At 43.4% G+C, this 26381-nt stretch overlaps 1 protein-coding gene across 4 annotated transcripts in view; it reads left to right on the forward strand.

Moving 5' to 3' along the window:
- amot (angiomotin) overlaps positions 1–26224 on the forward strand; it is a 26459-nt gene extending 235 nt beyond the window's left edge. Inside the window, exons 1-13 of one of the 4 annotated variants that reach the window (XM_046867473.1) lie at positions 1–53; positions 10364–10508; positions 11171–11288; positions 12547–13552; positions 14682–15195; positions 15272–15416; positions 17075–17167; positions 17322–17467; positions 20725–20874; positions 22116–22306; positions 23092–23474; positions 23992–24237; positions 25079–26224. The exon at positions 1–53 is cut by the window's left edge and continues 235 nt beyond it. In XM_046867473.1, coding sequence (XP_046723429.1) covers positions 11237–11288; positions 12547–13552; positions 14682–15195; positions 15272–15416; positions 17075–17167; positions 17322–17467; positions 20725–20874; positions 22116–22306; positions 23092–23474; positions 23992–24237; positions 25079–25215 — 3063 coding nt within the window. In that variant the 5' untranslated portion in view covers positions 1–53; positions 10364–10508; positions 11171–11236 and the 3' untranslated portion in view covers positions 25216–26224. The remainder of the gene's footprint in view (positions 54–10363; positions 10509–11170; positions 11289–12546; positions 13553–14681; positions 15196–15271; positions 15417–17074; positions 17168–17321; positions 17468–20724; positions 20875–22115; positions 22307–23091; positions 23475–23991; positions 24238–25078) is intronic. The other 3 variants (XM_046867474.1, XM_046867472.1, XM_046867475.1) reach the window with 3 other exon arrangements.
- Positions 26225–26381: the final 157 nt, after the last annotated feature.

A 26381-nucleotide genomic window follows, 5' to 3' on the forward strand; every position in this document is an offset into this window, starting at 1 on the left:
CAGCTGAGACTGATCAGAAATCCCAACCCGGTGGTGAAGAAGGCTGAAGGAAGGTAAACTGCTGCACAGTGCTTTAGATGAATGGCTTAGATAACATGCTTTGAGATAATGAGACTTTGGAGTAGACTTCGAGGCGACGATTGTCTTTAAAGAACATGAGGAACGCAGAGCTCGCAGCCTGCTTTTGTATTGTAATGACAGAGGGGGGAAGAACAGTCCGGCATGGCTGTTTAGATGAGAAGAAATTACTCCAAAGTTTGGAAAATGTCAAGCAATGTGATTTATTGAGTAGTTGATGAGCACATTGAGGTTTGGAAGGAATCTGTGTGTGTCAAATACCAAATCTGAAGTTTCCACCTTTGACTGATCTTTGATTAAAGAAGTTGCTGATTTCCCAGAAGAAAACAAACTTGCATGCAGGTCAATAGGTTTGACCCTGAGTAGTCAGTAGCAGTGTGCAACTTCACAATGCCTTGACCAGGAGATTTTTGTGTGCAATAATTAACAGCTCTGCAGAAGGAACACGAGGAGCTATTGATGGACGTCAGCGCTCTGGCTTCTGCTGAGAAACGATGTGGAAGTGTGTGCAGGCAAGGCAGATACGCACCGTTACACAGGGCAGGAACGCAGTCATGTGGTATTGGAAATCAAAGCGAGAGATTAGGTTGCGAGGAATGTCTTAGGAGCTTGAGCTCTTGCTGATGATTGTGTGGAACCGAGAGTTCGGGAAAATGGAATCGTGCCTGTTCTGGGGTTGCTCGATGGCCGTTTTATTGGGTGGAATTGAATTGGCATGGCATGTCCGGGGTAGTTCCTCATTCGAACTGGTTCTAGGGTTACAAGGAATTCTCGAAACACAATTGGGGCAGTCTTTTCCTCCTTCCTGAGAGCAGTGTGTACTGGGGCTTTGTTTGGTGGTGAAGGCAGTCAACGTCCGCCAGAAAAGTACCTAGCGGCATTGACTCAGAGTGCAAGAATGTCAGCTCTCTCTCTTTCTCTCTCTCTCACCCACTCACTCACACACACTCTCTCCATCCGTCCAGCTCTTTTTCCATCTCTCTTCCCTTCTTTACCACCAGTCTCCCTCCTCTTTTAATGCACGAGGCCAGAGTTCTGCCTGCTGACTCAGTCTTGAAATCACTTTTTTTTCTTCCCCAACCCCAATAGCCTGTACTTTTTTTTCCCCCTATACAATGGAGCTGTGTTCTTTAGACTAGAATCAAAGCCACTTAAAAGTGGCGGAATGAATGGAAATCTTTCTTTATAGACCTGTATGCCCAGGAACCCGCAGAATCCCGAAGTATGCGCCGCACCGAATGGAAAAATCCGAGTGATTAGTCCTGAGGAACGCGTTTAATCGTTCTGCTCACTTTACCCGAGTACCTCAGGACAAGTACAACTTGGCTGTAGGAAAGGGAAAGGATCGTATAAAGAGCTCGTACAGCTCGGGTCAGATATCGGCCCCGAGCAGACAGACACCTCTGTGGTGGAATGTGTCACCATTTTCCAGACACAATCACGAGGGCGAGTTTCAGCACCTTTCGCATTAATCACGTCTCAAGCAGGATGTGTCACAAGACGACCAGACACCAGGATTTACGCTTGGGGGTTATTCTTAACGAGATGTAGCATGGAGAAGGAAATAAAATAACGATGTTTCTACTCAACAGTCTGGTGACATTGAAATTCTTTTTTATTTCCTCATCCTTACCTAAACTGTATTAAAGAATTACACTTTCCAAGGACTTTTGTTTGTTTCATTATGCAGTTGACAAGCTCGATCTTGTCACTGAGCATACCGTTCCAATTCTTTGAGTGACCCAGCTGAAACAGGTTCTCCTTTTTGGTTTTGTGGTTTTAAACAAGTCGTGTAGCAAAAGTAAAGAACCGAAGTGCACATCAGGAATCACTGGTGCAGATCGATCATACTTATTCATCACAGGTTCTAAATTGTGTGTATTATTCGTCTTTCTTTGTGTTTTAAGCCTGAGAAGGAAAAGGAACAGGGGGAGAGAGAGAGAGAGAGAGAGAGAGAGACTGGCGCGAGTTTTTCAGTGACAGAGATGAAGCAGCAATCTCATCTCTCCACCACATGCTTTCCATTAAAGCTTTGGATGAAGGAGTGGAAGGAGGGGGTTGAGCGAGGCTAAGAGGCAGAGCAGGAAAAGAAGCAGTGTGTTTCAGAATACTTGGGTTTGTATCAGAGCCTTGCGGGGGGAGAAAACCTCAAAATAAAGACCTTGTTGGAGCTGGTGAGGGAAGGGGAGAAAAGAAACGGAGGGAGCTATTTAATGACTCACTCGATTTTCTTTCTCGCACAATGGCACAGGTTTACCAAGTTCCTCATATCAAGGCGTTTATTTGGTTTTCAGTTTTAGGCTAAACGGTTGGGAATTTTTTTTTCCTTCAGGACATCGTACAATTTGCTCGTTTTAATATTTCAAAAGTTCGAGCGGACTGATCACATCGTCCTCTGATTTTTCTCAGAAACGACTTTCCGTCAAGTCTTTGGGTTAATGGAACACAATCTCCTGAAATCAGTCAGAGCACACACCAAGGAGGGGGTGTTCAGATTTGGGGAAAAAGTTTGAGCGAGGAACATGAAAATGCTCAGGATTGGGGGAGACAGTGTAAACAGATGTGTCAAAGTTTCTTGGCCTACTTTTAAGTCTGGCAGTGTGAGAATCTCCCTGAGCTGGGAGTAATGGACACCAAGGGAGGTTGTGCTTTACACTTTCTCCACGCTCCCAGTGCCAGACCATTCCAGATTGGAATGTTGCATTTCCTGCTTTGTTCCTGCCATGTGTTTCTCGGTTTCCCTCCTCTTCAAAGAATGAACTCCTTTTCTTCTATTGTACAGCTTTTATTTACTGTAAATTCCTTTATTTACTCGGTCGGATCCTCAGTCTCCGACTTTTCACACAGATTTCACCACAGTGACACTGTAAGGGCATCACATACCACAGGTCTTCTGAGTTGTGTGTAAGAGGTTTTTTTTTTATGTATAAGGACAGATCTCTGGCATCCAGCAAACCTCTGGAAAGCTCCACAGATGCTCCTCTGTTATGTAAACACGTCCTGTGAGTAGTGACGCTTGTGAATGTTTCTCACATCACAAGGTTTTTCTCGGCCGAGGCAAAGGCTCCGTAAGGTCACGCTCATCTCCCAGGAGGCTGTCAGGAGGTTGTTGTGTCAGAGCTCAAGGAATGCAGTCTTACTTCTCCTTAATGCTGGATATTTTTGCCGTTGACGCCAGAGGCAAAGTGCACCGTTTCACTACTGTTAGTTAAAAGAGAGAAAGAGAGGTGACACACAGTTGACAAGAGCGCACCAGAAAGTTCTTCAGGCAAAACTGAAAAACAAGAACTGAAGGATGAGATCTTGAGAACGCTTTTACAGAGTTGTACACAATGATTTTCGATAGGAATGGGACAATGTCTTCATTCTGTGTTTGTGTTTAGATCTGGTTCTTTTGGAGGTGGACCAAGAATATTTCCAATTAATGGTAGCATTGTATCGGTTTGGACTGAATCTCATATTCGGACTGTAAATAAACTTCAGACAAACGAGAATAAAATAATCGCCAGATTAGATTTAGAAGAGCCCGGGTTGAATAATGTGGCTTTGCTCATGTATTACGCATAACTCTTCATTTTTACCAGGTTAAATTTGACACGACCGTGAAGTCGTCCGATTTTCTTTTCTCATTTATGTTTGAATGAGTTGATTCACATTTACGGTTCATTTGTGAGGTTTTATTTGCTAAAATGCAAATCGAAATTGTGCGCCTCAACACTGCATTAACCGTCGACACGACGACGTCTTCAACACCGCAGAATGAAAGAAGTATTAAAAAAAAAGAAAGTAGTAAAGCGATCATTCAGAAAACAAATACATTTACGGTTCATGTGAAACAACGCTAATTTGCCTTCACATAGAGTAGCTTCATTTGGCGCAAAAAAAAAAAAAAGACGAATCACATTTAGTATCTTCGATACCCTGTAAGTTAGTGACATCGCTTCTTCTGCAGAATAAATAATTAATGTAAGTGGTAACGTTGTGGCAGTAAAAATATAGTGGAGTAAAAAGTACATGTATTGAACCATAAATGTAGTAAACGTTGCTTCTATCTTTGATGCTAGCTTTACACCACTAGCATTGTAGGCTTTACACCACTGGTTAAGAGACTTTGCTAAAGTGGTAGTTTGGTTGAAACTGGGTTTCAAACTTGCAATCTTTCAATCACGAGTCCAACGTTCTCACCACAAGCAGTAAAAACCAAATCTGCACAGTGGCGAGCAGGAAAAACTGTCTATTGGTCATAAATTCTACACTGTTCTGGGCTAAATACGGCAGGTCGGAGATTAAGCACCGAAATCAGATGTGATGTCCAAATGAGAACACATTTCAGAAGACCCCATTAGAAAACATAGGAACAAAGTAGGGTACAGAAACCCAATCCAACACCGTGAAGGTGGAGTTGAAACAGAACGCTTGTGTTGCATGTGTCTCTACGTTCAGAGAACTGATTACATTCAGGCAGTTTTTTCCAACACAATTCTCTCGAAAACACGAATAGCTCGAGATTTTATTGTTCCGCTGGATGCTAATATTAGCAATACACACGGCAGGAAATTGGGGTTGGTTTGAAAGGCATTGTTTTGAGCTCGTTCTTTTTCGCGATTCTCGACCAGGTTGTTGAACAACTGTCTCCGGACATGCGTTCTTGTTGTTCTTGCCTAAATTCGAAGAAGACCAAACAATAACACCGGTGTGACGAGGAATCCTGTGGACGTATATATGTAGAGTTCGAGGATTTAACAAACATTCTTGGATACAATCATTGCATGTGCATTGGCATACGTGAGGGCAGCGATATTTCCACCTTTTCTTAAACAAGCCAGATCTATGATCCCGGATCCGGATATGGGGTCTTAATGGACCTGTAGAGTCTGTCTACAGAAAGGACTTGTTCTGTCAGGTGATGTTCTGCAGGGGGCCTTTGACTGAGTGCCAGCTCCAGAACTGAGCCTACACTGGACCGCATTCCTGCTGTATTACTAGAATAAACACTGTCGACACAGGGGCCCTGGGAAACTTGTGCATGAAGAGTAAATATTTACACAACTTTGGTCTCCATTCAAAACGTACTGGACCTTTACTAAGTCTAGGTTGTGGTCTGGGCAATTACATTTTAATATCCAAATAAACCATAAATGCCATTATGGACATCATGAATAATAAATCTGCTTCTTGAAGTGGATTTTTTATATGTATATTAATACAATATTTGGACAAAAGTTTGTGGACACCTGATGGTAAGATTGGTATGTGCTTTTTGAATCCAATTCTCCCCCCCCATTCCACATTGAGTCCATATTTGCTGTTATAATAACCTCCACTCTTTTGAGATAATGTTCCACCAGATTTCGAACAGGGGCTGATGGAGGTGTGGTAAGGAGTTCTGGACTGCATTCAGCTTTTACATTCATCATGTTAAATAGGGTTGAGCTGAAAGCTCTATAGCAGAAGCTCTTCTTGATATCTTCATGGAGCTCACTTTGTGCACAGGGACATCGTCACGCTGGAACGGTTTTGGGTCTCCAGGTTCGAGTGACAGAAAAACGTCATGCTGCATCCGCAAGACGATTGTGTAGCTCTAAATTCGGGGTAACAGTTTGGTCATGAAGCACATATGGCTAGAAAAGTCCTAATACTTTTGTCCATTATTATGAATTTCTTTGCACTATAAATAATTGAATAATATAGAATTGTGCAATACTACTGATCATTTGCGTCATGTACTACGTTACGGGAAGAATACTTGCTTGCTCATGTTTAACGGTACTTTACAGAGTAACCTAAAGACAGGAGATCTTTCTTTACAACCCACCCGACCCCGTTCAAAGCCCTTGTCACGCTTGATTTATCGTCATGGGTTTTCCAGAGGAAGTAGCGTGACCGTTGTTCCTTCGCCTTTTGGACTTGTCTGGCAGAACGCGTCCCGAGCTGTTTGGCACTCTTCTCGAGCTGCTGGCTCTCCGTCGTTCATTCTGCCTGTGTGGCCCTTTTTCTCTTCTGATCGCTTGAGCGTATGCCAGCGCTGGCTAACACCTGTCCCCTTCGACTGCGCTGTTGTTAGCTTTGCCAAGTAGCTCCTTGATGTGAGTGAGCAAGGCCAGTTAATGAGAATATGAATTTGGAGAGACTCCTGGGTGTTTGAGAAGCAGGCCAGGTGCTTGTGTGGGTTTTATCTGAGCTTTCCATCGCTGACACCAGCCTTTCCTTTTGCCGACATCCCCTTTTTTAACAGGTGAGTTGAACTTGGATATAGAGTAAGGGCTTTGTTTGTTTTAAAGGCCATTGTGAAAGTCACTTACAAACTGACAATCTTATTTTTTCAATGCTATTCGATTTTTGAAACATTTTTGTGAATATGTTGGTTACTGCTAATCAAAGTAAAAGATTTTGAGACTAATCGTGTAACTGGTGCTATTCTGACTACGTGGAATTCTGCGTGGAACTGGGCAAATCTGCCAAATAGACATGTGACATACGGCGAGTCTGTGACGAGTCGTTTGAGGTGTTTTGAGCGGCATGCGAGCTTCAGGAGCGGAAGAACGTCAACGGAAGACGATGAGAGATCTGGAAGACCTTCAATGAGCGCAACCCACGAAAATGTTGTGGCAACCGTCGTAGAACGGCACCCACCCTGCTCGCCAGATTTGGCTCCTGCGGACTTCGCCCTCATTTAGAAGATGCAGATCGGCGCAAAGGTCATCGCCGCGAATACAGAAGGTGCTCGACACGCTTTGGGGAAAAAAGACTTCCAGGACGTGTTTCAGAAGTGGCAGTAATGTTGGGGCCGCTATATTGCTGTGCAAGGGGACTATTTTGAAGGCGATTGTGTGTAAACTTAGATAAATAAAGTACTTTCTCGTAAACAGAGCGAGTCTTAAAAACTTTTGGAGCTGAATGAGTTACCAAATGAAAACAGTTTCTCAGAAGTCCAAATGGAAGTGTTTGCTAATAAAAAATTAACGTTGAGCAGCCGAAAAAGCTAAAACCTAGAAACAAATTAAGGTTTAAAATACATGGGCATTGCACAGAGGATCTGCTATGCTTAATTATATTGAGTGTCTCGTTGACATTTATCCATCCAGAAGTCTCTCACTTCACCTTTCCCAGCGCTCACATAGCAGGCAGGAATGTGTTGTAAGGAAACCCGATATATACGGAATGCCCGACAATGGCATGCAAGCACATACCAGATCGGTCACTTAGTCATGCGTCAGAACTGGAAGAAGATGCTGTGGCAAAACATAACCAACTTGTATGTTGTTTTAACTGAATGTCAGAACAAATTCGTCTTCATCTATAGATTTTATTATATAATAGTTATTTATTTAATATCGTTACCATGACTTCAAACCTACTTTGAAATTCGACTTGAGTCTATGTATGGACGACATTTGATAGATAGACAGGACACATTTGTTTAAATGTTTGAATAGCTGTATTCCTGGACATCTCTCTTTTTTTTTTTAATAACGCAGATTGCAATGACGTCATTAATTACTGGTTAATTTTAATCTATGTATAAACTATGGATAACGGCTCCGTAAAGCTGCTTCGGCACAACGTCCTGAATCGAATTTGAACTCGATTCCGTTTTATCCGTAGAGCACTTTTAACAACAATTTTCTCAAAGCAGCTTTACAGAGATAAAGTGGTAATATAAAGATGCATATGTTGACTGCCTGTAAGTTTGTTCTTTACAATTGTGAGAATGTCCCCAATGAGTGAGCCAGTGGTGACTGTGGCAAAGGAAAAACTCCCTGAGATGGCATGAGTGAGAAACCTTGAGAGGAACCACAAGCATATTCGTGGAATATCAAATTTCTTGTGTAAACCCTCTGACCAAATTTATTCGTTTCCAACGTTTGAAGGGAAATTTATAGAATACTTTATTTCTTCACATATTCCAGCGATGTAGAAAGTTGGGGGCAAAGTGCAGGGTCAGCCATGTTACAGCAGCAAAGGTATAGGGCCTTGCTGAAGGGCCCAAAGAGTGGCAGCTTGGTAATTCCAGGGTTTGAATCCAATACTTGATACCAAAATTGCATGCAAACTATTTCTACAAACGACGTTCATGTGAACAAATAATTCTGCTCTCTGGCACAACCCTGGGAATCCTTTCATGTTCACCTCGTTGATGAATCTTTACGCTGGGCCGTGCCTCACCTCGTGCTCATCACACCCGGTATGCGAGGTAAAGTGAGCGGAGTGGAAGCGGTTACAGCAGCTGTTTGGTATGAGGGTGTGGAGAAGGTGCTGGCTGAGCTCCAGACTCACCTGTCCCCATGGCCACACCTAAAGGAATGCGGCAGGTAGCGCAGCAAACGGCCGTCATCCTAACGGCAGCTGAGATAAGCGTGTCAAAGGAATGCAGTGTTTTCCTGGGACACGGAGTGAAGCACAAGGCTCACGTCCCTGACCATTAAGGTTTAAGCGATTTCAGGACTTCTTATCTCTGGTGAGGGGGATACTTACTCATGAGTGCTTTCTCAACTTCCCCTGTTTTTATTTATTTATTTATTTTTATTAGAATGTTGCCACTTCATTGTTAATGATTGCTCTTGGAATGATTCTAGTTTTACAAAACATGTAGCAAAAGTTCGATCCCCATCCATCCATCCATCTACACTATATTGCCAAAAGTTTGGGGACACCCGCTGTATGTGCTTTTTGAGCTTCGCATTTCAAATTTAGTCCAAATTTGCTCTTATAATTCTCTCCACTCTCCTGGGAAGATGTTCCACTAGATTTTGGAGTGTGCTTGTGGTCATTTGTGTTAATCAGCCACAAAGATGTTAGTAAAATCAGGTACTGAAGTAGGTGAGAAGGTGAGGAGGCCTGTGGTGAAGTCAGCGTTCACATTCATACCAAAGGTGTTCAGTAGGGATGAGATTAGATCTCTGCAGCAGGAGATCTTCCTCTTCAAACCATGTAAAGTATATCTTCATGGAGCTTTATTTTACTATTTTTTTTTATTTAAAATGTTATTTTTAAGACGTCTTGTACAGTTGTGTGCCTCCAGTTTTGTGGTAACAGTTCGGAGAAGAACCACATCTGGCAGGAGAGATCAGGTCTCTCAATACTTTTGTCTATATATTGTCTATCTAATATAAAAAAATGTTTATCCTGCAGTTTTGAACTACTCTGGAAAAATCTTGGGATGGATTTATAACCATTGGCAGGAGATTGCTGGGGTGGACGTCTAAACAGTTCGTAGCCAGAAAGTTAAACATTTCCCCATTTGTGTCATTCTTCATGCTGAGGCTGACACACTCCATGCCTATGAAGTGTCATCGACATATCCACGGTAAGGCTCCGGGGTCAGAGCCTTTGGAAACGCACACAGCCCGAGACCTATCTGTGGACTTTGTGGAATGCCGGATTCCACAAATTCACTCTGGCTGGGAATAAACAGTTTATCTGAATCAGTCAAGGAACTTCGAGTTCCAGCGTCAGCCGTCAGGGGTGTGGGGAGACGAGCCATCTGGGTGTCATTTGTCCTCAGTTTTGAGGGAGATGATCAGTTGTAGTCGTTTTACACTCAGCCATACTTGTGTTTATGCAGTTAAATAAGCTGTTATAATATTCGGATTAGGAAAAGAAGGACGTCTTGTTCCTTACTGTGCGGTTAGACACCAGATTTATTTCAGAGATTTTTGAATGGCGACATGCAGTTTTGTTTGTTTCACCAAAGGAACATGGTTGCATTCCAAAACGCAATTAAATTTCGGGGTTGTTCTTGGAGTCCGATGTATCCCATGGAGTCATTGTTTTAAGGGAAAGAAGCATGTTCTCTGTAACGTGTAGGCTGTGACTAAACCGAACCCGATTCCTGGTTGGAAATGTTCGAGCTGTTCGAGTTCCCATAGCGATTGTGTTATTTTTGCCAAAAGCAGCTCAAATCCCCTTGAGTAATCCTCTTTAAAACTATGTACATCCTCACATCCTGTGTTTGAATTTAGCTTTTCTCAGGCTTTCTCTTCTCTTCTGCCTCTTCTCGACTGATCTGCAGCCAGCTCGGCGTGCTCAGGGCTCTAGTCTTAACTGCGACGTGTTACTGGCCTGGGTTTAGACGTTGCCCAGTCACACAGCTGCAGAAGGAAAAAAAACAAGGGTACTTCTTTTTTAGTGGTGTCACGGCCAGGAAACGAGTGTCCTGCAAGCGCCCTGTATTCCACATTCCTGACCCCCCTCCCACCCTCTTCAATAATCGGAGAGCCCCCTGTGCTTGTCTGTGGACCCCACCCCCATTGTTCTAGCTGGTGAGAGTGCTTTCCTGTTGCAGAGTGCCTGGGCGTTCGGGAACTCGACGATCTCCTGGACATTTTGGAGCACCTTGAAGAGCTTGCGGTGAGCAGTGAGTCGGGGAAAGAATCAGCGCCATGAGCGGCCAAAAGTGAACTAGGACGCCAGCTACAACAGCCACACAGGTAGGTGACCTGACCTGACGTGAGGCAACATATAAATGACATGTGATAGATAAACAGGACACATTTATGTTTAGATAACTGTATTCTTGGAAATGTCTGAAAGCTGCTGGTGTTAACTGCAGAATAAAACAGTGCAATTGTTTTATATAATGTTTTGCCGATACAGTTTTCAGAAAATGGAAGAAATGGTTTTGTTTTTCAGTGTTTCTTTAACTCTGGATGTTGTTCTAACACTTCTGTATGCTCCTCAAACTTGCCAACATTTCTCCAAAAGTCCAGTTCTCCAAATGGAATTCTCCATTTCAAAGTTCTTTTCACTGTCGTCATCATCGTCATCGCCGTCGTCATCACCATCATCATCATCATCATCACCGGCATCTACGTAATAGTTTTCAGAAGCGAGAAGCAATGAGGGCGGGCGGGTTGGGGAGTGGGGGGGGAGGGATAAAACTTGTGGAAAGAGCAACAGGAAATGGAAGTTACACTACGTTGTTTTGGCGTGGATGCGAAGGAAAAGAATGCCATTGTGAAATTTGTGCATTTTTTTTTTCTCTCCTTTTCTGCCTCTCTCTCTCTCTCTCTCTCTCTCTCTCTCTCTCTCTCTCTCTCTCTCTTTCTCTCTCTTTCTCTGTCACTCTCTCTCTTTCTATTTTGTTGAATAGCAGCATTACATCGTACATCGGTGGGCCCCATTCTTGACTTGATGTACGTTTATTTATTTACCACAGATGTTTCGGAAAAAAGCTTCATCCTCCTTGAGAATGCGGAGAATATCAGAAAGTAATAGATGTATTAAATTCTCCTTTACTCCTTTTTGTAGATGGTTCATTAACCACTAGAAAGCAAAGCTGCATGCATGGCCAGAAGACGAAACCATTCTATATAATGTAACAAGAAGCAACAACACTTTGCATTTCGGTATTTTTGGACCACTGAATTGTCTTTCGGTTTTTCGATTATTTGAATAGTAAATCACTATGCCACTGTTTGGATCAATAGAATGGTTTCTTCCTGATGGCTCTGGATGCTTTAACACTTCCCTATAACTTTAAAATCACAGTACACCATATATGTAACAGTCTGTCATATCCTGGGTTACGGAAATCCTAAGATGCCATGCATTATCATTTTTTTCTTTCTTTCTCGTAATAACGACTCAATTTTTTCGCGATCTCGAAATAACAAAGCATTTTTTCCTATTGATCAGTGCTTAATTTTTCTGCGTATTCCGCATAAGAGCATGTTCTAGCATCACAGATAATTATTGCTGTATCCACTTATGTTACATGATGCACATATATTTGCATATTTATCCGCAATCATCAATTCACACAGTTGTTACTGTTTGCACTTCTACGAGATGAATCTGCATCTAGAACAAACTCTTATGCCGAATCCACAGAAAAACTAGGTGCTGATCACGAGGAAACAATGTTTAGGTCGAGATCAAGAGAAAACTATTTTTGTTGTAGTGATGTCACATGAAAACAAGGAAAGAAATGTTCTAATGCATGGCCTCTCAGGACTGAATATCTATAATTATATATTTTTTTCTCCAAAGCTTTGGAAATGAGAATAATGTTGATGATCAGCTTATCTGCTCTGCACTGCATGTTTTAAACAATAGGATTTGCTCTGTGCTGTTTTGGTGGTGTTTGGGCCTGCTGGGTGAATGTCACTGCTTTGACTCTGGGAAGGAAAATATTAAAATATAATTTGATTTCATAAACAAAGTATATGATTGATTGATTTTGTCCATTATTTAAAAAAGACAATGGCTTTTTTTAGCCTCCCATCACCCAGCTGTCAATGCATGAAAACCTCTGGGTAGTTTGTGGTTTTGGGGTTTGGATGTGAGCGTTCTGCTCCGTGAGGACTATTCAGATTACTTAAAGATTACTGCAAACCTCCTCAATCAATTTCATTTCCTTTCATTGTTGGCTACAGGTTACACGGACTTTTCATTACTCTGCAGCTTCTTTTTCTTCTCTTCATCGTTGCTTTTGATCAATATCATGTCTGCATGTTTGATTTTCAGGGGGCGTAGACCGTGGCCGAAGCTCCTCCTTCCATGAGGTGGGTGGCTTGCGAGAGCTGGAAATGAGAGGGGCAGCCTCCGTTTCCGAAGAAACCTCGAGCAGCGGTGCGAGCGGAGGAGGCCACACCGTCCTGCAGAGACTCTTGCAAGAGCAGATGCGCTATGGCGAAAGCAGGAACTACCTGGCCTTGCAGCAGCAACAGATGCAGCAGCAGCAACAGATGCAGCAGCAGCAACAGATGCAGCAGCAGCAGCAGCAACAGTCGCAGCAGCAGCAGCAACAGCAGCTCCTGGGCCCGGGAGATGAACACTCCATGGTTCCTCACGTTGCCCGACAAGAGCCACAGGGCCAAGAGCTGCAGGCAGACAGCGGCATGGAGAAACAGATGAACCCCAGAGGCATGGGTGGTGGAGGAGGCAGCGGAGGAGCCGGATCCCAAGGCCAAAACCCTGAGGACCTGCCCTCGTACGAGGAAGCCAAGGTGCAGTCACAGTATTTTCGTGGCCACCAGCCACAGCCGCCTCTCGGCCCAACAGTGGGTGCTGCCTTCTATGTCACCGGTGTCACCAATGCAAAGGTACGTCCTCCGGAGGGCCGCCCCGCGGTACAGCGGCTTGGTGCAGCCAAAGTACACCAGGATGATGGCCTGAAGGACCTCAAGCAGGGCCATGTGCGCTCCCTAAGTGAAAGGCTCATGCAGCTTTCACTGGCCACCAGTGGTGTCAAAGCCCATGCTCCTGTCACCAGTGCGCCGCTCTCGCCACAGCTGCCTCAATCACCAGGAACACAGGGGGATTACTATAAACCAGTGGGACCCCACCGTGGCCCACCTCCAGACTATCCCTATAAAGGTCTCCCTTCTCCACCCAAACCTCAGCAGCACCACCACCCACAGCACCAAGATCCAGGACACTATTATTCAGACCACCGCAGCTCGGCTCAGCAGTCGAGAATCGAGGTCCCTCATGTGCGCTACCAGCCACCACCAGAGTACGGATCTTTCCGGTGAGTCCCTTTTTTTATTTTCTGGGCATGGCTTTTCACATTCTTGTGGAAAAGGTGTGGATTGTAGTTTATGCTGGAAGGAAGGCAAGCAAGAAGGAAGGAAGAAAAGAAAGCAAGAAAAAGAAAGAAGGCTGGAACAAATGAAAGAAGGAAAGATGGAACAAATGAAACAAAGAGAAGGAAGGACAGAAAAAAGATTAAGGAAGGAAGAGAAAGAGAAGAAAAGGAAGAAAATTAAGTAAGTAAGGAAAAGAAAGTAAGCAAAATAAAGAAGGAAGGAAGGAAGTAAAGCGAAATAATGAAAGGAAGAAGTAATGGAGGAAAGAAATCAGGAAGGAATGAAAAGAAAGAATGAAAGATAGAGAGGTATTTCAGGGGATTTTTTTTATTCATTTGGTTGAGCATTTTCTTATCATCTTTCTGGGTTCCTCCTCATTTATCCATATCAGGAGTTTTACATGTTTGTACATATTCAAGACCAAAATCACACATTGCTCAACAGAAGCAGGTCTTGGTGACTTCATGACTTCTATTATAATAAAGCAGTTACTGAAGACAAATAAATTGCCAATAATGCTCAGTTTGTGAGTTAGAAGCTTTTGTTTTTAAATTGTTCGAGGATGCAGGGGGGCATCATAAAAATAAATGAGGTAAAATGAGGTTGATGTGTGAAATAATTAAGCATTAATTCTGAATACAGGTAATTATCATGTGAATTATCAACAGCTAAGTGCTTGACAGAGCCATGAATTGGGAAGAGATTGAATTCCCTTTTGGTTGGCCCTACCCCGAAGTGCTGGGACATGCTGCCAGGCATTGTAGGAAAAGCCAGTTTTGCCTGTTTTCCTTTAATTCGTCTACCTAAGAGCCAGTGTGGTGTACTGCAAAAGAATGCCATCCCAGTTGTAGTAATCACCTTAATGCAAGTTACAGCCTGACTGTTTGTCTTTAAGTTCTATTGAAACTGGAATGTTAATGTGAAAAATATTTGCAGCGAGGCACCTGCTGTGTCACGTGTGGTAAGAATCGACCGACATTTTAATGTCATTAAGCACACTAGACATGTCACTTGCTCTTGATAAGTGAATGAAATGTTGGTGTTTTTTGATGCTTCTTTCTGAACTCTCAGCTCCAATAAAGAGAGCTCAGGACACTCCCAGAGGCCCATCCATCAACACAGTCCCACGTCCTCGGTCACCTCGGTGGGATCGCTGTCCCGTGCTCAGTCCTCCACCCTCAGCAGCATACTGGCATCTTCTCATTCCTCTTCAGCCATGGGCCATCAGTTAGAGACACCTTTTTCAATGGGACCACGGAGTCCGCAGGGGCCGGGCGGCCATCAAGGCGAGCCATACGGCATGGGCCCGGGTCACCCTACGCCTCATCAACGGCCCCATGGCTTCCCTCATGACCCCTACGGCTCGGCACCCCGGGGCCTCCATCTGCACCAGCACCAGTACCATCCGCAGGGGCAGCAGCAGCCTAGCCAAGGGCAACACTATCCACATCCCCTCTCACTTCAGGGTGACCCGTATGCCATGCTGGCACGTGCACAGCAGATGGTGGACATGCTCACTGAAGAGAACCGGCAACTCAAGCAAGAAATGGAAGTCTGCGGGGAAAAGGTGTCCAAGCTGCAAAAGGTATTCCTATGTTTCTGGCAGATTTTTATTTTCCAGCGATTTTTAGATAGAAACATAACATTTTCCTCCTATGCAGCTAGAGACGGAGATTCAGCTGGTGTCTGAGGCATATGAGAACCTGGCCAAGTCCTCATCCAAGAGGGAAGCCCTGGAGAAAACCATGAGGAACAAGCTGGAGCTGGAAGTGCGCAGGCTGCACGACTTCAACAGGGATCTAAGAGGTGAGCATCAGGAGTGTTTGCTGTGACTGGAGCTGGGTTTATGGGGTCATGGTGAACTCATTGTGCTATTAGGATGCAGCGCGATCCGATTTCATGTTTAATTTAACACGTTTCGATTCAGTGCAATACGATGCAGTGGAAAAAATATGATGAGATGCAGTTCATTATGGTACTTTTATTTCTTCGGTTCAGACCGACAGCAAATCAATGTACTTAAGTGCCTTCTGACTTCTAAAACATGGCCCCTTTCATATACACACATTTGTAATGCAAAAAAAAAATTAAAGATTAAATAAAGCCTGACATCCTTTTCCTGTTCTGTCTCCAGGAAGATGCAGCTCTACCTCTGCCATGTTAATCTGTATTCTATCTCACTCTCAGGAAACGCCTCGGCCTCTGTAGTGTTGTGATACTTAATATTCACGAGGAGAAATCAATCTACATAGAAAATATTGGTCACAAATTATTGGTCACTTTCTACATAGTAAAAGTAGAGCGCATGGACTAATAATTAAATATAAATAAATTATTTTACCAATGCAAACCAATAACTTTGATCCCGCTGCAAATCTGTGAATCTTTCCATCCCTTAGTTCAGTCAAATCTCTCATACATACAATATCTATACATAAATGTTTATGTATTTAGTTTTTTCAGAGAACTTTTCCTACATCAAGTGGCCAAAAGGTTGAAGGAAAGCTCAACAGACTGATACTGCACTCAGGTCAAGTAGAACATGGGATTTTAAACGATACATGCACGCTCTAAAAATGTATTCCGACCACCCGGGTAGACAGTAAAGCACCCGGTTATCTTATCACCAGTGTGTTGCTGCTTTCAAGCACAATATTTTCTTGCATTTTTAATCAGGCCCACCTCCACCATTCTGAATTCTTTAGAGCACCAGAGAACAGAGAAAACCCTGATTTATGGCACAGAGCCTGGACTTGGGTCTGCAGGGAGCCCCTGAGAGTTTTACAGCAAAATCGGACGAGTTTTCTCCCCCCCTTCCTCCCTTCTTTCTCCCTCTCACGCTTGCCCTAATTTCTTCCTCCCTATGTTCCTCATTCTTTCTGCTGTACACTTCCAACACACACAGGAGGGGAAAAAAGAGCCCCTGCCTCTCCAGGACAAATCTAAATTTCCATTGCATTTTGTGGAACTGGGATGTTAAGGAGCAGGGCATGTGCTTCTGGAATCCTCATCATTTAGTGTGGTTGACTTAACATGGGGGAAATATTGTTTCAACGTTTGGCTCGAGGAACGTTTTACGATTGCGAAAAACCGGCACCCCACGGTATAATGGCTCTTTTGTTGAAGCCATTTTTTTTTGTTGTTTTTTTAAGGAATAATTGGCCACTATGGCAAAAATGTTTTCGATGAGGTTTGATGGCGTTGTAATGTTTAAATCAAATGAAAGCATATGGTACAATAAAGATCTAGAATTTGATAATTATTTAGTTTTTTCAGTGAAGTGCCATATAATTGTCTCATCATGGTTTGAAATGTAATTGTTTTCAGGACTTTTGTAAAATTAAGAAAGTTGTCTCACACGCATTTGTTTGCTACAAATAAGAAAAGTAAGATGTAAAATAACGAAGTTTTTGCGCCGTGTTGTTGGTTTCTCAACGGTCCAATTGTCCTCCTTGCTCTTCCAGAACGTATGGAAACAGCCAACAAGCAGCTAGCAGCCAAAGAATGCGAGGGCACAGAGGACAACCGCAAAACCATCTCTCAGCTCCTGGCTCAGAGTGAGTACCCCTTCCAGAAATTTCCTCAAATATGAGCCCAGCGGCACAACGCAGCCCTAAGCCTCGCAAAAGCCATTAGTACGCCAGTTTGTTTGCAAAAGTCTGAAACCTGAATTGAGCCTGAATTTTCTTCTACTGTTTGACTGTTCCTTAGACAAAGAGACCCAGAGGGAAAAAGAGAAACTTGAGATTGAGCTTAATGCGCTGCGCTCCACCAACGAGGACCAGCGCAGGCACATCGAGATCCGCGACCAGGCCCTGAACAACGCTCAGGCTAAAGTAGTTAAACTGGAGGAGGAGGTGAGCTCACTGTTTCTCAGCTGTGGCCTGTTCAACATATTTTCGTTGCATATGAGGGTACCGGGGTTGCATGTTCTCGGTCACGTCTGGCATTAATTATCAAGTGCCTTCAAGGTTTCGGTGTTTGTGTGGGCCCTCTTGTGGACACTTTTCACCCTGTAGCCCAAGGCTGAGATATCTGGTTTGGTTTAGAAACATCTCAGAGGACCTCTGTGGAATTTAGGGTTTTTCTTCTTTATTGCTCTGAGAGTGCTGAGTCATTAAGCTATGCACAAGAGAATGCTTTGTTTCCTGCTGTTTACACTAAGAGAAGGAGTCTTAAATTTGAGGTCCCCCCCTTTTTATTAGCTGTAAACTTTTTACAACTAACATTTTTCAGCTTTATATCTTTCTGAATACGCTGTGAGTTTTCGAATCAGCAATAATCGAGGAACCCATAGCATAGGTAACCCACAACATTCAGCAAAGAGACAATGACTCCCCATTAAAGCCCCTCCAAATAAACCGCTAGCCCGTGATCTTCGGCCAATCCAAACAGCATCCACTGGGACATTTTAACAAGAATGCAAAAGTAAGAGAAACCTCCAATCTAAATGAGCACAAGAGTAACAGAAGGAGTGTAAGTGGTTTTTTTTTGGTTTTTATTTTCATTTTTTTTTACTCTAATGGGCTTGAAGTCTTGGAGCATGTTTGGAGAATGTGCCTTGGCGCAACTGGCTCGGCCCCAGATGGACTTTTGGCCCGCGGCGAGCAGGCTGCGCAAACCGCAATCCCAGAACCCGCCGGACTGTTCAACTTTCCTCCGGCCCTGTCACAAACAGCCGCTTGTTCCGACAAACAAAGCCTCTTGAGTTGTCTGCCATGAAAGAACTTGAAGATGGCCGAATTCTTAAACCACCCCCCTCCCACCCACTCATCCAGCCAGCGCTGTCTAAATAAATGGAAACTGCATACTTGTCCTCTTTCTCTGCTTCTTCTGTGTCGCAGAGCCCCCAGAGCTAAATCGGGCCATTCATTTGGGCCACAATTATAGCTTCTGCTGGATTTGAAAGTTTTGTCAGGGAGGGGGAGGGGTCTTAAGGACACAAGGAGGGTATTGTAAGGTAGATTTTCGGTTATGTGAGGCTCACCTGTGTGCTGGGGCTGTAAATTAAAACCGGAAAACTGGTCCAGCTGTCTCCGATATGGCCAGACCGGTTTACAGGAAGGATTAGGATCAGATTCAAAGGCGATTGGGGAAAAAAAAAAAAAAATTCTGTTGTCTCCAAATCGACACACACATTCCTCGTATTGCAAGAGTGAGACTGGTAGGAGGACACGCTTTTCATGCCATTACAGAAAATGATAGATTTAGACATAATGACAGAGGTTGTAGTGGGTCTTAGTGATTAAGGATCAGGATCCAAAGGTCATAAGTTCAAATCCAAGCCAAGCTGCCACTTCTGGGCCCCCGAGCGAAGCCCTTAACCCCGTTACTGCTCAGTTGTATAAATTAGATAAATGTAAGCCGCTCTGGATAAAGGCGTCTGTTATGATGTAAATGGGCGCTATACTGGAATGAAACAATTATTCCGCCTGTTTCTCATTTATCAAACCATTATTTTTTTTAGATATAATTATTAGAGGTTGAACGATTTGTCGGTTTATACAGCGGCAATATTTGATTGTTGGAACTATCGGCTATCTGCAAAAATACATATTGATAGTTTTTCTGGGTTGCATTATACAGTACGAGAGCGGCCTCCAGAGGCGAATCACTAATGTCACGTATTGTTTATTTAAATTGGTCTTTTATTCACTTTAGATGTTACTGTTTTCATTTATTTAGAATGTTACTGTTTGTTTCAGTTTAAATGTATATCTTACTTTTCTTAATTCTCCTTCTTCTTCTTTCGGCTGCTAACGTTAGGGGGCGCCACAGCAGATCATCCGTCTCCATAATACTCTATCCTCTACATCTGCCTCTTTTAAACCAAATACCTGCATGTCTTCCTTCACCACATCCATAAACCTCCTCCTTGGTCTTCCTCTTTTCCTCCTACCTGGTGGCTCCATCCTCAGCATTCTCCTACTGATATACCCCATGTCCCTCCTCTGCACATGTCCAAACCATCTCAATCTCACCTCCCTCACCTTGTCTCCAAAACGTCCTACATGCGCTGTCCTTTTAATAAACTCATTTCTAATCCTGTCCATCGTCATCACTCCCAACGAAAACCTCAACATCTTTAGCTCTGCTACCTCCAGCTCCACCTCCTGTCTTTTACTCAATGCCACTGTCTCTAATCCATACAACATCTCGGGTCTCACCACAGTCCTATAAACTTTCCCTTTCACTCACACAGATACTCTTCTATCACAAATTACTCCTGCTATCACTCTTCTCCACCCTGCCTGCACTCTTTTCTTTACCTCTCTAACAAACTCTTCATTACTTTGCACTGTTGACCCCAGGTACCTGAACTCCTCCACCTTCTCCACCTCTTCTCCCTCCAACCACCCTCCCTCTCATTCACACACATGTACTCTGTCTTACTCCTACTGACTTTCATTCCCCTTCTCTCCAGCATGTCCCTCCACCTCTCCAGGCTCTTCTCAACCTGCTCCCTACTCTCACCACAAATAACAATATCACCTGCAAACATCATAGTCCATGGAGACTCCTCTCTGACCTCGTCCGTCAACCTGTCCATCACCACTGCAAACAGGACTGGGCTCAGAGCCGATCCTTGATGCAGTTCCACGTTCACCTTGAACCAGTCTGTCGTTCCTATTGCACACTTCACTGCTGTCACACTGTCCTATTTATTAATATGAATAATATATTCATATTTAGTTCATTTAGCACATTTTCATGATTCACTACTGTTTTTTTATTTTATTTTTTTAACAAAGTTCTGTACTATTTCAAATTGTAGTGTTATGTTTTGTTTGATTTAAAAACACTGGATAAAAAAAACATCAGTTGATTTTAATCGGCAAGTACGATCAAGCCTTGCTATCAGTCTCAGTGAAATCGCTCGACGTCTAATAATTATATCTGCAGGTATAAGTCATGGAAACAAATGCTTTATGTCAAAAACTTTTAAATGATTAAACCGACCCGTAAACAGGTTTAAATATGGCACGATGTATATCAAAATGTCCACCTTACCGCCTGAAAGAGGTAAACTCAGACCGTGTGTGTGTGTGTGTGTGTGTGTGTGTGTGTGTGTGTGTGTGTGTGTGTGTGTGTGTGTGTGTGTGCACGTGTGTAGCTTAAGAAGAAGCAGGTCTATGTGGAGAAGGTGGAGAGGATGCAGCAGGCTCTGGCTCAGCTGCAGGCTGCCTGTGAGAAGCGAGAGCAGTTGGAGCACAGATTACGCACACGGCTGGAGAGAGAGCTGGAGTCCCTCAGGATGCAACAGGTACAACACACACACACACACACACACACACACACACACACACACACAGACATATTAAGCAGGGGAAGCCTGAGTTCAGGTGCAGTCAGCAGGAGATTTCTCATAATCCTCTTGTGTGTCCAATCGGATCGTTCACTGCTCCTTTTACATGACCCTTAATCCGGGGATCTGGAGGAAAGGTTGTAGACGATTGACGTGTGTGTGTGTGTGTGTGTGTGTGTGTGTGTGTGTGTGTGTGTGTGTGTGTGTGAGAAAGTGAGTAAGAAAAGCATCAGCAAACAGCTGGGATTCTTTTTAGAGGCCCAGATACCAGTCCCAACCTTGAAGCAGCTTTTTTTCTTTTCTAAAACAGTGTTATGGAAGAAACATTAGTAATCTAATTGAGTCATTTTTACAGAGTTCATGTGCAATTACATGTGGAAAGATTAATGTTATTTTATCTTCTGCAAAATGACCAGTTGAAGTATCCTTTTGTGTGCATATGTGCATGTGTATATGGTGTTTTTTTTTAGTTTGTTTTGTTTTTCTTGCATGTCAAGACCTTAGAGATGAATAAAAATATATAAGCGATGCTTCAAAAAGTGAAAGGAATCCTGAACCAACATGGCAACCCTTCCATTTTTCAACACCATGCGATTCCTGTAAGCGTTATTTGGAGAGCAAAAAGTCGTCTGGAGTGATATCTATCATGACCTGCCCGGTCACCGCACCTAGATCCTACTGAACTGCTCTGGGATGAAGTGGATCACAAGAAAGAAGAACATCTTCAGCGGCAAAGTATTTCAGCTTAACGTTTTGGAGAAACGAAGTGTCCGGATGCTGAGAGTGTGTAAAGCTGTTCTTTGTGCTAAGGGAGGATTTTTCAATTTCGAATAAAGTGGAACATCTGGACATTTTCTAGATTTGTTTGTTCGAGTAGAAACAAAAGGAACATGAATGTGTCTGAAAAACCATTAAATACTTTGTGTTTCCAACCTTTCCAGGATATTATTTGGTCACAAAACCTCTGACAAGCGCTTATAATAACTGTCGAAGTAATCAGTATGTTGTAGGTGTGGAATTGTTGGTGTGATGAGCTTCGTGTAGATCCTGAACACAAGCCCTTTTCTGTGTTTTGTACCAGATCAGTGTGAATCTGTCATGATCATCACAGACCTCCTCAATAACATGACTACACAGACATGTGTTATCTAATCCTATAACTCCAGTAAACAGTTTTCCTCCCTGTTTGTTCTGCACAGAGATCAGGAGGCTCACAGAACCCCACCGGCCCCGAGTACAGCACCACGGCCCTAATGGAGCACCTGCGTGAGAAGGAGGAGAGGATTTTAGCTTTGGAGGCCGACATGACCAAATGGGAGCAGAAGTATTTAGAGGAGAGCGTCATGAGGCAGTTCGCCCTGGATGCCGCTGCATCTGTCGCCACGCAAAGGTACGCAGACCAGAGAAACACTATATATACATGCACCTATCAGGCAGAACATTATGACCACCTGCCTAATATTGTGTTGGTCCCCATTTGCTGAAAAACAGTCGTGACCTGTCGTTCATCAACTGCTTTAACTTCTTCAGCAATTTGAGCTACAGGGGCCTTCGCTCTCCATGTGCATCAATGAGCCTTTGGAGATGCTCTGACCAGACGTCTAGACATCCCAATTTGGCCCTCTTCAAACTCGCTCCAATCCTTACGCAATCCATTTTTCCTGCTTCACAATAACCCTGTGCACAAAGCCAGCTCCATGAACATATGGTTCTGGATTGAAGGATCTCCTGCAATGGAGCTCTGATCCTTAACTCTATTGAACACTTCAAGGATGAGGCCTCCTCACCTACGTCATGACAACATGACTTGTGTCTGAATGAGCACATAATCTAGTGGAACATCTTTTAGGACTAAATGTGGAATGGGATGCTCAAAAATCAAATGGGAATCTTATGGTCAGGTGTCCAAAAACATTTGTCTTTATAGGGTATGTTCATAGAGTGTCTGACTTCCATTAGCTCTGTCTGACCTTCAGAAAATGCGAGACTTTACAACAATGATTGGTTGCTGAGTTGGAAATTAGATGCTGTCGGTGCATATTAATGCTATATTTGCTATAGAAATTGTGCTTGCTTTCTGGTCCAAATGAACTCTTAAGTGACATCTGAGACCTGCGAAGTAGAAAAAAAAAAAGTTTTTATGTTTGAGTTTCTGATCATCTGTTCCTCCTGCAGAGACACTTCATCAGCTCTGATCAGCCACTCACCCAGCAGCAGCTACGACACCTCGGTGGAGGCACGTATCCAGAAAGAAGAGGAGGAGATTCTCATGGCCAACCGCCGCTGCCTGGACATGGAGAGCCGCATCAAGAACCTCCATGCGCAGATCATCGAGAAGGATGCCATGATCAAGGTGCTGCACCAACGTTCGCGCAAGGAGCCAGGGAGTAAAGCCGACGGTCCGTCCACCATGCGGCCCTCCAAGTCCCTCATGTCTATAGCCACGGGCACGAGTGGACTGGGCAGCTCAGGCCTGCTCTCTCACTCACTGGGGCTCAGCAGCAGCAGCCCGATTACAGAGGAACGCAAGGAGGACCGCAGCTGGAAGGGCAGTCTGGGTAAGGAAGGATATTGCTGCTTAGCTGCTTAGCTTAACACGCTACACATGTACGAGTGACGGATGGAACTAGGAAACAGACAGGGATAAAAACTTAGTCATCATCAGACAGTAGGTGCTGATCTCCTGGAACTTTTAAATCTCTATGGTGTAAAAACCATCCCTCAGATAACCAATTGGATCATTAGTAGACCCCCATTCATTCCATTTATACAACAAAGTGGTTGAAAGTTACATGGTTAGCCGAAAAGCTTCACACCTTTAAAGCAGACGCGATTCCAAACGGAAGGTTAGAAGAAGAGCAGGAGATGTTTTTCCAGCCTTCATCATAGCACATGTATGTTTTTATGGTTTCCACTGATGAATTAATGAAGGTTCGAGAAGGATGTTTGAACTTTGGTCCTTCCGCAAACAAAAATCGTTTGGAAATGTACCTGGTATTTTTGTCATTGTAGACTAAAGGAGTCACACCAGTGGAGGACGAGTGCAATTCTAAACACAGTTTTGTTTGTTTGCAGGTGTGTTACTGGGGCCAGAGTTCCGCAGTGACTCCTTGAGGACCGAGTCCATTTCGTCTTCGCCGTCTCCGGTGCTGCCGTACACACCGGCCGCTACCCATTCCAAGACGGGCAGCCGGGACAGCTGTACACAGACAGACAAGAGTCAGGAGTCGAGCAAACCCAGTACCCCGGCACTACAGAGCGTAGCAGCCAACAGCCGCATCAGCAGCCCCAGTCCTGTCTATATCCCTGACCGTATAGCAGGTAACACACACACACACACACACACACACACACACACACACACAAAGACAAAGGCAGATCAGGCCGTTACATTCGTGGTTTCGAAACTTTTTACACTAATCCGGATAAATCTGAAAACGGTGACTTTCGTCTAAAAAAAGTTCGACCTGTGTCATTTCCACCCGTTTATTTACTCTTTTTCCCGAAAGCCTCCGTTTTCACAGTCCACACTGAGGCACGAAAATCTCAAATCTATTCATTTTGCAGAACGTTTTGTATAAAAGCTGTTTTCTCGTCGACTGAAAACGCTCTCACGTGGATGAAAGGCCAAAACGGAAAGAAAAATATGCATTTATAAAATACTATTGTATCGTGTGGACATGGCCTTCGTCTACTTTTAGTTCCTTTCACAAGCATGTTCAGGGAAATTGAAAGTTTGTGGACACACATGCAGGGATGAACATCCTTTTCCAACATGTAGTCCCCGGTTGCTGTTATAATAACCTCCACTCTTCAGATGTTCCACTAGATTATGGAGTGTGTGTGTGTGGAGATTTGTGAGATTTTACCCTGGAAAGTGAAATCAGGTACTGATGTAAGTGGTGTGAGGAGCTTCCTGGGGTGCAGGATGCAGTGTCTAGAGCTCTATAGCAGATCTTCAACTCTAACCCATGTAAAGAATGGAGCTGGCTTTGTGCATGCCTACTTGGGTCTCCTAGTTCAAGTGAAGGGAAAATTTCATGCTGACCTCCTACGCAATCGCGTGCAGAATCGCAGATGGCTGGAAAAATCAGGTGTCCCGATACTTTTGTGGTATTTCGACCCAGGTTGCGATTCTAATCAGTGTTCTTGTTTCTGCCAGATGTTCCAGTGTTCCACAGCAGCAGCACTCTGGAGAGAAGAGCGCTGGTCCAGTCTCATCCTCAACAATCGCAATCACAATCGCAGCCGCAAAAGCAGGAGGACGTCGATAACGAGATGGTGGAAATTCTTATCTGAAACCCAATAACACACACACACACACACACACACACACACACACACACACACACACACACACCAGGAAAAGGATTCCTTTCTCTATTTTTTCTTGTCTAAGTATTTTGGAGACTCAGTGTATTGGAATGCACTAAATGTTGTTTGCCTTGTACAGATCAATACACCGTTGGCAGTTTTTTTGTACAGTTTTCCAACTTTTGGACCAAATGTATTGGCAAAACTTCCATTTATTTTTTATTTTTTTGCATTTATTGCACTACTTTTTTTTCCTCCTTTAAGCTTTCAATATTATTTGAACTAGATAGTGCACATATAAACCAATGTTATCAATATATTTTTTTGGCACTTATACGACGGTATGGTAACATGTAAATACTGTATCGAAATACTGTAAGATCACATGTAAAATAGGAGGAGTGTGTGTGTGTGTGTGTGTGTGTGTGTGGTATACGTGTGTATACGTACGTACGGCCCTGTGAACTTCAAAGGCACTGCCCGAGTGTTGAGTACTGACCAATTGCGTGGTCTGTGGTTTGGTGTGTTTGCGAAAAAAAAAAAAAAAAACCCAACCGGTTTTGGGTTTGTGTAAATGTAAGGAGTATGGTTTTTTTTTTTTATTATTATTATTATTATTAATAATAAGGGGCTTTGGGACCAGCGTCCTCCTTTCCACTTTTGACGTATTTTCATCTGGAGCGCCGCACCAAGTGGACATTCCGTACGCCTGCCGAGTCTCCATCCATTTCAGATTTTTTATTTTTTTTGTTACTATAAATACATTGTCTGTTTTCTATATATAGTATAGATGCGTCGCGTATGAGGAAATTCCAGGGAATTCACGATATACAGTACATTTCGCTTTTGACCAAAGGATACCGAGAGAATTCCCACCTGCTACAGACAGGGGGCGTATAAAACAATTGATCTTCCACTGGGTAAACCACAAACCGCTGGAGGGAAACAATTCGTCTGTTTAAAAAATATAAATAAAATACACCAATAAATGTCATAGTCGTATATTCTCTCAATATCTAGAATCTATTTTTTTTCTTTTTTTTTTTTTTTGAAGCTCAGTGAGTTCTTTATGTCTTAAAATTGACACATTGGAACAATTTGTTTAGTTTTTTTCCTATAAAAAATAAAATTTGTGCTAAAATGTGCAAATC

Source organism: Silurus meridionalis, chromosome 15 (genome assembly GCF_014805685.1).
Source record: "Silurus meridionalis isolate SWU-2019-XX chromosome 15, ASM1480568v1, whole genome shotgun sequence".
NCBI classification, from domain to species: Eukaryota; Metazoa; Chordata; class Actinopteri; order Siluriformes; family Siluridae; genus Silurus; species Silurus meridionalis.